The sequence below is a fragment of the Glandiceps talaboti genome, chromosome 10 (genome assembly GCF_964340395.1).
Source record: "Glandiceps talaboti chromosome 10, keGlaTala1.1, whole genome shotgun sequence".
NCBI lineage: Eukaryota > Metazoa > Hemichordata > Enteropneusta > Spengelidae > Glandiceps > Glandiceps talaboti.
The window spans coordinates 8,921,366-8,934,911 of record NC_135558.1 but is presented as its reverse complement, the minus strand read 5'-3'; the positions used below and the strand labels follow the sequence as shown (position 1 = coordinate 8,934,911).

The 13,546-nt window shown below is 36.0% G+C and overlaps 2 protein-coding genes across 2 annotated transcripts; both read right to left on the bottom strand.

Annotated features, from left to right (window-relative positions):
- Nucleotides 1-335: 335 nt before the first annotated feature.
- On the bottom strand, nucleotides 336-5,511 carry LOC144441362 (N-acylethanolamine-hydrolyzing acid amidase-like). Its single transcript, XM_078130918.1, has 9 exons — nucleotides 5,330-5,511; nucleotides 4,493-4,657; nucleotides 3,651-3,777; nucleotides 2,912-3,002; nucleotides 2,507-2,595; nucleotides 1,844-2,016; nucleotides 1,322-1,384; nucleotides 970-1,065; nucleotides 336-513 (listed from the first exon to the last, which is right to left on the bottom strand). The coding sequence occupies exons 1-9, from the start codon at nucleotides 5,509-5,511 to the stop codon at nucleotides 336-338; spliced, it is 1,164 nt and encodes a 387-aa protein (XP_077987044.1).
- Nucleotides 5,512-7,829: 2,318 nt separating this feature from the next.
- On the bottom strand, nucleotides 7,830-13,296 carry LOC144441361 (uncharacterized). The gene is made up of 5 exons (XM_078130916.1): nucleotides 13,264-13,296; nucleotides 9,478-9,571; nucleotides 9,038-9,143; nucleotides 8,254-8,364; nucleotides 7,830-8,015 (listed from the first exon to the last, which is right to left on the bottom strand). The coding sequence occupies exons 3-5, from the start codon at nucleotides 9,137-9,139 to the stop codon at nucleotides 7,830-7,832; spliced, it is 399 nt and encodes a 132-aa protein (XP_077987042.1). The 5' UTR covers nucleotides 9,140-9,143; nucleotides 9,478-9,571; nucleotides 13,264-13,296.
- Between the last annotated feature and the right edge of the window lie 250 nt (nucleotides 13,297-13,546).

The window sequence follows — 13,546 nt, the reverse complement described above, 5'->3', positions numbered from 1 at the left end:
ACCCATAACACCGTCGTAGAATGCAGCACACGATATAAGGCTAACCCTTCTCACGGCAAAGACAATGATTGTAGTGGGAGGATAAATGGTCTTGTATATGAATCTGCATTTATGTTTATTGAACGTATAATAGTCAAAAAGTCTCCTGCTCCCTGTATTAAGTCATCCTCAAATTTGAAAACCACACGTCGAATAATTGTGCCAAATTAGCCCCAAATTTTGCATCAGCTATGGATATAACATTGGTCGTGACGTAATAGCCAAGTGGATGGAATAATGATAATGATAGACACATGGGTATAAAATTGTAATTGCGCTGTATGCTAAATTTGAATCTAGTCAAAAAGGCCGTAGAAGAATGACAACACAGTTCGCCTGATGACCTGCCAGAGGTTGATTGCCAAATTGCTAACTGTATCTATAAAATCTTCCTCCTCTTCATCTACGAACCTAGACCATGTATTGTAGGTAGTTGGGCGACTTGCAGACATAACGGCCGTGTACGCTGTGTACCTACGAAATAAATACATATTTATCGCTGATTTAAAAAAGTGTCAAGGCTAATCAAAGTCACCAACAAATGTGCGAAAAGGGCAAATGTTTTTGTAAATAAAGTCCAACAAGCTATGTCGTCATGTGGAAGAAACCTTAAACATTTTGTCCTCAGCGCTTTTGCTACCCTTCTCCCCAAACCTCAGAATTGCTACCCTTCTCCCCAAACCTCAGAATTTGACGAAGTGAGTTTTCGTTAAAAAAAAATCAAATATCACCCAGTGTTACAAATTGAAAAGGAAAGGTTGAACAGACACTCGGTTGTTCTCCTGTGTGATTTTGCTCACCCCACTCAAACCCAGCCCCAATGTTTATATCAGATTGTAAGTCGTAAACAACGATGATAACACACAATTCACACTACATTGTCAACATTCATTCCTCACATACAAAGAACTGATGAGAAAACCAACTTACGTATTCAGTACAGGGTGAACCGACATAACATCAAACATTGTCTTGTTATTAATATTATCTTGGCCAACCTTCTTCATTGCGTTGATTGCAGGGATTCTAATTAAAATGACAAAATAGAGAACGATTTATTGAATTGGGTTTAAACAATGAATGCGAAATATACAGTTACTATAACAGGTGTAAATTGTTTGCACCAAACATGTCCGTTTATACTCTGTGTACTACATATTTGTCTGTACTTGTGATTAAAATATTGGTTTGGAAATATACAACTTTCCGATTTTTTTTAATTACCTAGCTGTCGCCATACAGAATAAACGAAATCAAACTCTGCACTCGTCATACAGCTTACCTTCGGTTGCCATGTGGAGGTGGTGGTTCCCAATGGTCGAAGTTAGTCTCAACTAAAAACCACCTAGGATTTGAAATAAAGGTTTTTTAAGTCGAGAAGCTAATCTCCAAGTTGTGCACGTCAGAATGTTTACAATTTAAAAGAAAATTTTCTTCAATTTATTGCAGGGGCCAGTAGTTTAATTAATTGCAGTTTTCATGAAATTGGCGTTTTAATTTATAAGAACAAATAGTAGATGAAACAACCCGTAGTTAATTAAATTAAACTTTTAATCAAATCGATGTAGACCAGAACAAAGAGTGGACGGAACAGTGGTTTAATTAATTTTCACACTTTTAATTAAATATACGCATTTTAATTCACACGAATAAATTGAGAATGGATTACATCTCCTCCTGCAGTGGCCAAAACGTTATATTTTCAGCTCTGTTTGTCTACTCGGTTCAATGAATTACTAAAGTGAGATATCGTCTGACACAATGATGATCAGAATTTGGAGAGTGTGAAAACACCGTTACATACCTATCCTGATCCATATCAATGAACCACACATCTTCAGCAGTTTTTCTGTTGCGAGTAATGACAGCGCCCTCATTGGGACCAATACCTCCTACAATGTAATAGACAGGTGCGACGATTTCAGTATAGGCCAATTTTTCCACAGCATCGTCAAAGTATGTTACTGATGTCAACGTCTGGAAAATGAACAAAGGATAAATCATCGTGGATCAGAAAGTACAAACAACGAGGAACCGTAGAGGAACATTTCCGCATAGAAAAATCTATCATACATATAATGGAGGTGGGGTTGGGGGAAAAAGTTAAGATTTACTTGGAATGTAGTATAAATGTATGAAAGTGAGAAATTTGGAATATTGCTCTGCCTATATCATTATGCATATGAACGATTCTTCGTGCGGTACATAACCTTGTCATCAAAGGACAAAAAAGCGGCAAAAATTATTTATCGTAGCACGTAATGCTATAGACCATAAAGTAAGAACACCCACACAGGTTACAATTCTCGTTTTTCACAATTACCCATCACCCCTCGCGCGCGTACTGGTTCCGGTTCAGGGTTAGCGTAATGGCGGACGAAGTTGTCGTACTTCCGGTTTTATAAACAATTCTCCACAATAAAAAATAACAACATCAAAAGACGCAAATAAGATTACCCATCCTTACGTCTCGTAGTAGAAAACTGACAAAGTTAGATTTATGCTTTATTAGGGCATTCACGACTTCTACCAAGTTTCCTAGTATGGATCCTGTATCTGTGGACACACAAAAATACAGATATGACCAACCCAAGATTTCAAGGCGTGGTAAAAGTAATTGTTGTCATGCGAAATAGTTTCCTTCTGCGACAGAATTTCCATTTTTATGTGCACATGCATTTTATGGCGACATTATGTTATGTATAACGATGTGAAGTTGTTTCCAACAGGACATAATTTCATGACCGCTAGTTTTGTTGCAAAGTTACAGCAAATAACATTTGTTCATTATAATGGTAGAAAGCTGTGTCCTTCATATCTGTAAGTTGCTCTCAAATTATCATAAATAAGCTGACAGTCTAAAAACACTAACCTCGCTGGTCAATCGATGCAGTGTAATGGTGAGGCTTCATTCCAGTAAGGACTCCAGTATAACCAATGAACGATGTAGCTGTGTATATGGTCTAAACAAATAAAAACTGTTTGATCTCAATTTAACTCAACTCAAACGTTTCAAAATATTTGATTAACTTTCACACCATTTAGAGAGATCATCAGGTGAGCACAATAGTTAAAACAATAACAAGACTCATTGCATTGACATCCAGATATATATTTAGAATTTTATCATATTGGTAAGGTTTTTGTTTGAGTGGGGATTTGAATCGTTGCATGATCATCATCCTGTTAAAAAAAGAGTGAAGTGTGTAATCGAAAATTTCAGGTACCAATTTCTCTTTCTGTAAATGGAAAGGTTTAACCACTCTTTTCATCTTTAACCTACACAGACAAATTTTCAGGAGGGGCATATAAAATAGCATAATGTTTATACACTAAAAACAACGATAATATATGCAGATTTTTAAAAGCATAATTTCAAGCAAAATCACATGATGAAAAAACGTTTTGTGATGACAGTTAGAGTACACACAGTTGGAAGGTAAAGATTCTACACAATATGTTTAAAGTAACACAGTTCGTGAGGAATATTTGTACTTGTATTCCATATAAAGCCGAGGCATGGAGTTTTTGAATATTAAAAATAGTTACTTCTTCTAATGCATGTTAAAAGCATTTGAGTTTAAAGTATTTTTTTTTCATTTCAACCATACCTCTCCATTCTTTTGTGCATCAAAAATCAGGGTGAGGTTCCTTAAGATATCGCCAAATGGGTAGTCAAGGTTACGACCATGCCAGATTATACCGTTTGTATCCTGGGCAACGATGCTGGTACAGAATCTATCATGAATGGAAGAAACAATTTCATCATGAAGACAAAATATCTTGATTAGCAGGTATAGAGATACATGTACATGTAAAATCTAACAAGTTTTAAAAAGTTTTTATAAATGTGTATTTGTAATAAAGCTGCTCTAATTGCAACTGGGCCGTTTACTGAGATTGTTTTGTTGTAACATCATTTAAAATTGAATCATCCATGGTTGAACATTTTTGTGTAGCAGTACACATAGTATGGTAAAACGAATCCAATCAAAATGATATTTGGGTCCGCACTCTAAAATCAGCGACCCAACAAGATCATGATTTCAACATGCTACTGTATAACTTGTGGATAAAATCGACTTCTAATTAATTGGACTATTGTCATTTTAATCAGTTTTAGTGATTATATTGTTGGTTTGTCTGATCGGGGAACAAAATTAGTCTTATGTAACCAGCCAATACTGAGTATCAAATATCATTTTGTGCTGAGATCTCGATGAGATATAATGATGCGATTTGCCTCTCGTTAAACGTTGTTTCTTGATCACTTATAGCTATTCATAGTCCTGGTCAATCTGATAATACTGCTCATTTATTTCAAAAATATATTTTAGATCACATGAAATGAAAATATGACACTCGTTACGTCAATACATATACCAACACAAACAGTTCCTTTCAGCAATTTCAATTTTCCTTAATAAAATGTAGACACGAGGGTTCCACTTACGCTGTAACATCGTAGACAATATTTAGAGCTACCATATCGCCAATATTTATCTCAGCATATTCAGCCAAGCTTATAATTTCTTCTTTGTAAGGACTAGGTAAGTATGTTCCGATGTCAGCAGCGATAAAATCTATGGCTGGTACCAGTGATTCTGGTACAAATCTCCTGAAATATCAAATAAATAAATAAATAAATAAGTAATTACATTCATGTGTTATTCATAAACATTGTCAATGGCGAATATTCCTAACAAAAAAGTTAGAATACGTGGATTTTCCAAAACATCTTCACCAGTAAGTGCCACCGCCGCCGCCGCCGCCGTCACCACCACCACCACCACCACCACCACCACCACCACCACCACCACCACCACCACCACCACCACCGCCACCACCACCACCACCACCACCACCACCACCACCACCACCACCACCACCACTGCTGCTGCCATTAACACCATCAACACCACCACCACCACCAACACCACCACCAACACTACCACCACCACCACTGCCGCCCTCGCCACTGCTGCCATTAACACCATCACCACATGTAAAACAACAGAACTGTAACAGAAGCAGAAACAATATCGAAAACAGAAAAAAAAAACAGAAAAACAAACAAACATCCTTTTCGTTGTGTATGCTAAGTTCACAAACAGTTAAATGACACGGAATTGCACAAGTTTTATTAATGTAATTATCCTTGTTTAACCTTTAAGAACTATATACATCAAAACACAAACAAAACAATGGAATCATCAATACATAAAGTCTGTGACCGGTAAACCGTGGCCACACCATTTGAATGGATCATCGACTGAAACTACATACTCACGCTATTATTTGTTTCATGTAGTCCTGTATTTCATCTTTACCCCAGTAACTAGCGATATCAAGCCACCTTTCTTCTGGCGGCAGGTCAAGGTTCAAGACAAACCTCGGCGCTTGAAATGCATCGTCAGCAATAGCATAGCAGCAAAGTATAGCTAGAAGTGTTAACGTTAGACGAGATACCATGGTTTTTAGTTTGATTTTGACATATGGATCCGTTTCGATGGCGAACCTTTACGCGCTGTTCGAATTGTTTACAATTGGTGAACAGTGACCTAAGTCCATGTCATATCATTCGGTTGCTATGGTGACTTAAAGATAACATTGTACTTTTAAAGTTTTGGATCACGTGATACCAGAAGTTAGATATCTCCGTACCACAACACCATTCCAGTAGCTATGTACGTCTTTTTATTTTGTATTTATCTTTGTGTAGATCACAATGGTAGAATACCTACGATGGTGAAGTTAGTATCGATGGTAATGGTGGGGATGATGATGATGATGATGATGATGATGATGATGATGATGATGATGATGATGACGACGACGATGATCGATCAGAACTCTCTTTCAGGAAAATAATGAGAATTTGTAAGTCTCAACGCAAAACCCGTCTATATACTTTGTTACTACCGATGATTTTAACTTAAGAATCTTTCTACATCTTCAATCAATCGGCGTTCTGTCCGTACGTACAAGTTGGTTCTATTTTTTAATTATCGGTCCGAATTTGGAATTGAAGACGGAAGGATATTATAAACCATTAGACGTATCAAAGTTCTAAACATTCAGAAAAAAAAAATTCGCCTCGGTACGCATTTGTTGCGTCGCTGCGACGTTCTGCATTTTCCTATCCACTGATAGAGGGCGTTATCATTTGGGTCAAATTCAAGAAATATTGGGTCAGCAGTTTAGGAGAACAGAAAAAAATAAAGCCACTCAAAACAAAAATGTGGGCGTTGCCAGTAAACAGGGTAGCGCATACGTTCCTTGTTGAAAACATTATTTTATATTAATGGGTTGAAAGTGCCATTCTATCATTAATAAAAGCACAGCGACATCATGTGGACACTGTATTAAGCAACTACTTAGTGCTTGTCTGATCGGCATCGAAAAGAAATCGTCCTATGTTTCCGCAATAGAAATTGCCTACAAACGTGGTACTATACATTAACTACACTATACGCAAAAACGCCGACTCCCCATGTCGACTGAGTGGAAATATTTCCACGACCTGCTCCCTCACAAAACAAATACAAGATAGGCTGAACACCTGTAGTTGGTATGGCATATATTTACAGGTCACATCACAGTCATGTACAGTGTGTCACACACACACACACACACACACACACACACACACACACACACACACATATGTACATATATATACACATACACATACATGCACACACACACACGCGCACGCACGCACGCACGCACACACACAAATATATATATATACATGTATATATATATATATATATATATATATATATTGTAAACGGCAATGCATTTATTATATGGGTTTTCATACAATTGCAAAATATAACAAATACAAAGAAATAATTTAAAATACAAATATACGTGACAGAATGCAGAAGTCATTAATTTAAAATTGATGAACTGTTTGCAATGATGGATGCCCTGTATCTGAACTCAGACAACTATAAAGAAGGAGCGGGAGTAGCCTTTCGGAATATGGAATTTGGTCCTTGTATTGTATTGATGAACGGTATCATTGGTTATTATAAGTTGAGGAAGGTATGATGACGCTATAATAAATATCTATCGAAAAATGTCTGTCTGCCTGTCTGTCTGTCTGTCTGTCTGTCTGTCTGTCCCCTCTCAATCTTTCTCTCCCTCTCTCTATCCTTCTAGTTTTATAAATACAAATATTTCGGACACATAGTTTGAGTACGATCATATTTAATATCTCTACAAACAGTTACTGCAAAATCTATTTGGGTATTTCCTACGCCATTCGTCGGCGATATGTTCAAATTCAATGAATGGTATGAACGGACAGTGTCCCTCGTCGTACATTCGATGGATGTTAGTGTTCGTGGGTGACGGTAGGTTTTCAACGCCGCACTGCTGCTGTGAATGTTCGATACAGAATAACACTTTTAAAACGCCCTGACAGGCAACGGCGCCAGGAGATTTGATATATAGCGAAGCTTTCTCAAGACACTGTCTTCGTATAGATGTTAAATGGCAAGGCTCCAAATCATCTATAAAAGGAAAACGTTTACAAATATAAAGTGATGTGTTTTAGTTTATATAATAGCCATATTCAGAGCGTTTCTGAGGATATTTGAATTTGCAAAGCTGGAAGTCTATTGCATGAGACTTGGCATGTTGGGCGAACAACATTGGCACATGATTAATACTTAGCTCATAAGGCTACGACGCAGTTTTTTTTACATCTAAAACGTCGGTTTTACACCTGACGATGACCACATACACAATTTGATAGGTTTTCATACATGTATCACTTTTCATATCTTATCTGCATCAAGATACTGACCTGAATCAGGAGTATATCCCTCTTCGTCACAAAAACCAAGGCTTTCGTAAATCAGATATGTCCTTACTTGGTGTTTTAACAGATTGGTAAAATTGAAAGGTGTCTCATTAACAGCATTTTTATCACACATTACAGCAGCTAAACAGTCTCTCCGTGCCTGCAATAATAACTTAAGTAAATTAATAGAATAATATTTTTATGTTTAAAATGTTACCAACCTTAGGAGGCTGCATCAAGTTTTTAATCGAAAGCTGTGACAAAACGGAGATATGACATTCTCTCTTTTATGAATCATCCATTTATTTTTATAGTACGTATTCCCCCTAAGTCTTTAAATCTTACCTCTCAAAATGGCTACACTCTTGGGCAGTACGACAATTTCGGAGAACGCTCACCTGTACAAATCTGCACCAAAGTACGGTGTCCGGCAAGTGCCAATTCACAGGATTCATTATCACACCCGATGCGATATCCGTACATTTGTCCAAGTCCGTCCACTTGCACGCCTGAACACCATCGAAAAAAACCAATCAAAAATACATGTATAAAAGTTCATACAACAGCATCTTACGACGTCTAAGTTTAAAGTAGGCAAAATAAAAGGTTATCGGGCAAACAACGTATCATAGCAACACAGACAATTTGCCACAACGTAGAATAACAGTGTTGAAATTTAAATGAAATACCCATAAACTGGCTAAAATGGAAATAACCAATGTATGTTTCAAATAATTTGCCAGTTTCTGAGTCACTTTTAAATTAATACATATCTGACGTCATACAATATTGAACACATTATCTTTTTTAACTGAACGCTCATAAGTTAAACAAGCATGTGTTGGAACATACATTGTGACGCCATTGTGAATTGTTTCTGTATACGCTGAGTTTGACAAAGTTCTTGTATATATCAGAATTCGAATTGAATGCATACAAGTTCAAAATTATACAGCATTGTGTTCATATCACATTTCGAAAATTCGAATTAAACGACGTGATATTTCAGATGTGACTTTACATTATAAAAAAAAGACAAGGGCAAATAAATGATGGTGTTTCCGTCAACACGTCTTTTAAAGGGAATAGAAGCTATAACAAGATTAAACTTATAGAACTATACATCTTAAACCTATGTTCAAATCACATTTATTGAAAAAAATCCAACGTGTAATACTTTACCCTTGTGTACTCCATTTCAGCATTGTAGCAAGCGACACCACTTATCAAGCCGAGAGACCATACAAGTGGTATAAGCAGATCACACCTGACGACAGCCACCATTTTCCTGAGAGAGAGAGAGAGAGAGAGAGAGAGAGAGAGAGAGAGAGAGAGAGAGAGAGAGAGAGAGAGAGAGAGAGAGAGAGAGAGAGAGAGAGAGAGAGAGAGAGAGAGAGAGAGATGACACTCGTGAGTATCGATATTTTCGGCAGCGTGAGGTGTACTAATGGGTAGGCCATATATTGTAACTACCCTCCAATCTGGTAATGTAATATTACAATCGTAGAACTATATGTACAACTCATTTGAAAATAATTTAACTAGTAAAGTTGATGATAATACATGCCCAGTCTTGTTCTTAAAAAAATGAGTCCACAATCAACATTGATTCATTTTCGTACCTGTATACGTCTTTCTGTAGAAGCAGACTTGTCTGTGGTAGAAGCAAAGTCAGTGCGACTGCCCTTTATTGTAGAGTTGTCTGTCAGCTCTTGTCTGTAAAGTAGCAGACCAACAACTCGTTTACTCGTTTGAATACCACAACACAACACAACACAACACAACACAACACAACACAACACAACACAACGACACGTATGAAAACGAATTGTTTGTGTACACTCAGATTCAGGCTATTTATTCACAACAGCTGTTTATATTGTTCTGGGCAAACCATGGTATCGTGGGAAGCACTTTGAAACAAACTACTTTACTTCAATTTTAAGGTGGGGGGGGGGGGAAAGAGAATTTACACAAGGCAGCAATATTGTTCCACATGACGTGTATAAAAGGTGTTGTCAAACGATGTTGTGTCACGTGGCTTGAAAAATTCTGACGACTGAGCACCCAGAGTAAAGCAGGTTTTTCGTTGATTAATAGAAAATTACCTTAATATTCAAAGTGATGTAAAACTCCAAATTTTGACATCCTGTGGAGAGAGACCCAGAATGTGTTATCTCTATGACCAGTGACCCCGCTACTTGACATAGTTTTGGCGAATAACAATATGAAATACTATCATAAAATGCTGTGCAATAAATGAGCTACTTCTCATCACCCATAAGTGACAAAGATTGATTGATTCAAGCTATAAAAGCAACGAAAATAAATTACCACGGCAATTTTAGACCACATGTTGATCAATGTGTTTTCAAAAACCTCGTTATCTACTACACCAAAGTATACCAATAACTAAGTGAGACTGAATTCTACCTTTCCCATATACTCACTACACTGGCTCTTCGTTTAAATGCACACTAAAGATATATCACATTCAAATTTACTCTCCAAATACACCCAAAGAGCAACGTCCCCAAATATGTATTTTTTCCAGCACTTTGAAAATAATTGATAAATGTGTTTGTATATTGGCTGCCTTAGCATAGCCTAGAGGCATGGAATCATACTAATGTTATACATATATACATATTTTGATATAGTGATAATAACAAAAATGTGACAGATTGCATCCTACATTCTTACCATTCAATTGACCCGGAATAATTGCCTATCGGCCGTTCTGTTTGTTTGTTGTGAACGGTATGCTGAAATGGTTTTAAAATGCATCTGTCGCCAGTTATTACGGTATTGTCTAAATGACGTCATCAACGAATGTTCACGACTATCAAAGTTTTATGGATTTTAGAAGATCATTAGAATTATTCCATGTTAATAAATTTTCAATTCCTTATATTTTTGTTATTTTTGTTGCGTAACTCCAATTAAAAAGTTGTCTTAGTTGTAATTAATAAATGCAGTAATAGAAAAATTGCTAATGAACAGGCAGATAATATCTAAAACTGTTAAACAGTTCTAAGATACATTTAAATGGTTTATGAAAGCATGGCTGGAACAATCATAGATATATTTTGGATTTTTTTTTTTGTGTTGTGTGATGTGCGTCTTATGTGTTAAAGGAAATCAGATTTTTTTTGCAAGAAACATTCAACATACTGTAAATGCATACTCGTTTAACAACAAATTATGTAAAAGCGTACTTTCAATCAAAATGAGTGAGAAACACATGCATGAATTTCTGTAAATTACTATTATTATTATCATTATTCTAATGTTAAATATTGCTACAATTATTTTTTAAAATCTCATTTCAATTAGTTTCGTTTATTATAATTATATGATTTATTGCCTTTGGTCATCGGCCTATAGCAAATAAAATGACACATATCAAATAAATGAATAAATCGGCCACTCAAAGCCATTACAGCTCACTGAGACAGCCTCCTTCCTCAATACAAATGCTTAGCAGACAAATTCTGAAAGGTTACATGTAATTTACTTGAAATAAGATTTACCAAAGACTGTTGATTTGGATGTCGAAATGCCACTGTGGAAATAATTTTTCCCTGCGACTTTGATAAAGTGAGCATTCAAAAAGAAAACTCGTCTTATATTATAACTAGTCGATGCATTTTTTTGGTTATTGAGCAGTGATGGATTTTTATGTGTATGTTGTGTTTAAGTGAGCATTCAAAAAGAAAACTCGTCTTATATTATAACTAGTTGATGCTATTTTTTTGTTTATTGAGCAGTGATGGATTTGTATGTATGTAGTGTTTACTCATTTTGTCAGCGACAAGGACTCGACTAGATAGTTGTAATCCGAGTTTACTTCATTGACGTGCACATATTTTACGATCATATAACAAACGCCTTCATGATCTATTTTAGGTTTTTATTTTCTTACACCTTTTTGAAATTTTGTTGAGATAACCAAAACTTAGATTTTATGATGTAAGAAAATATAAAAACACAAAATATATCAAGTGTTACCTCGGAATCGTAGATAAAGAGCCAACTAACAATCTGCAATGAAGTTCGTCTGAACACAACAAAAACGAAACAAAACAAAAAGGAAAAAGAAAGAAAGAAAAAAACAACAGCAACAAACAATAAACCGGGCGACTTTAAGCACTGATTTATCCCTTCAACTTTATGACAGATGTGAGGATGAATACAAAGGCCTGCCAGGATATTAAACTGAAAGGAGTCATCTATCTTGCCACCTCAGGACAAATAGTCTATTTTCTCGTTGATGTTATCATATCCTTTCCCTCCAATCTAGTTAGAACGAAAAACATCGTGATGTCTGCGGGGCCTGGTAAACAGTAGTAGATGTAGTAGATACGATAATTTGACCGTTTGACTTTTATATATAGGGGAACTAAATATTACGACCACACCCATCCACATATATTTTGTATTCATATTTACATCACTATGATTGTATTGTTTTTATAAGATAGTGTTTTTGAAATGAAAGTATTACATAGAATGTGTGAAATTCTCCTAGCACTATTTATATTCTACCAACAGTATCATATCACAAATCCAGACAAATTGGTTAATTTCGCCACGATAGTTGTTCCATTCATGTACAACAGACACACACACACACACATACACACGCACACACACACACATATACACACACACACATACACACACACACATACACACACACACATACACACGCACATACACACACACACATATATATATACGTATACATACACAGACATATATACATGCATGCATATATGCATACATACATACATACATACATACATACATACATACATACATGCATACATACATACATACATGCATGCATGCATGCATGCATGCATGCATGCATACATACATACATACATACATACATACATACATACATACATACATACATACATACTTCAGCAAAGGAAATACTCGTGAGTGACCTAATAATGTGCCTTGTCATTATGAGTCACTACATGAGTAGTGACAAATTCCTTAGATCACGAATATTTTCTGGCTGAATGAAGACAACTATTGGGGAATAATATAATTATTCCTCGCCAGCATGATTTATGAAAAACAGGAGAAAATTACTGCGATATTAACTTATTTAACTCATGTTCCGAGCACAACTGCACTGCCAATGACATAAACATTGTTGTTGTTACATAGAAAGCGACCAGGGTATATGATCTATATTTTCTGTTCAAAGACAAAACTTGGCCTTTGCTTGCTGTTTAAATTTGTATATACATATATTTATGATTCTTCTTTTTTTTCAGGAGAAAAGTGTGCTTTGTTACAACCTTAAATTTTACAGTTTACCGCAATCCTTAGTGTACACTGCAAATGTAAAGTTACTTTTTCACTTGTTGTGCAGCGTCTGTACTTACCTGGTAAATATTTGGGGAGTTACGAATCCTCGCTGCTCCACGCAGGGTCTTTACAAATATGAATGTCGATAAAATCTAGAGAACCAGAATCTAACAAATGTCATGTTGTGATAATGGCAACATTTGTGGCGTCGCCTGACAGGGCATTATTGCTATGTATATTAGTTGGACTCAACAACTAAGATAGGGAGAACCAAGTCACAGCGCCCTCACTTTGTCAATGGAGGCCTGTAGATATGAAACAAATTATGATTTGTCATGATTCCAACTGTCATATATTTTA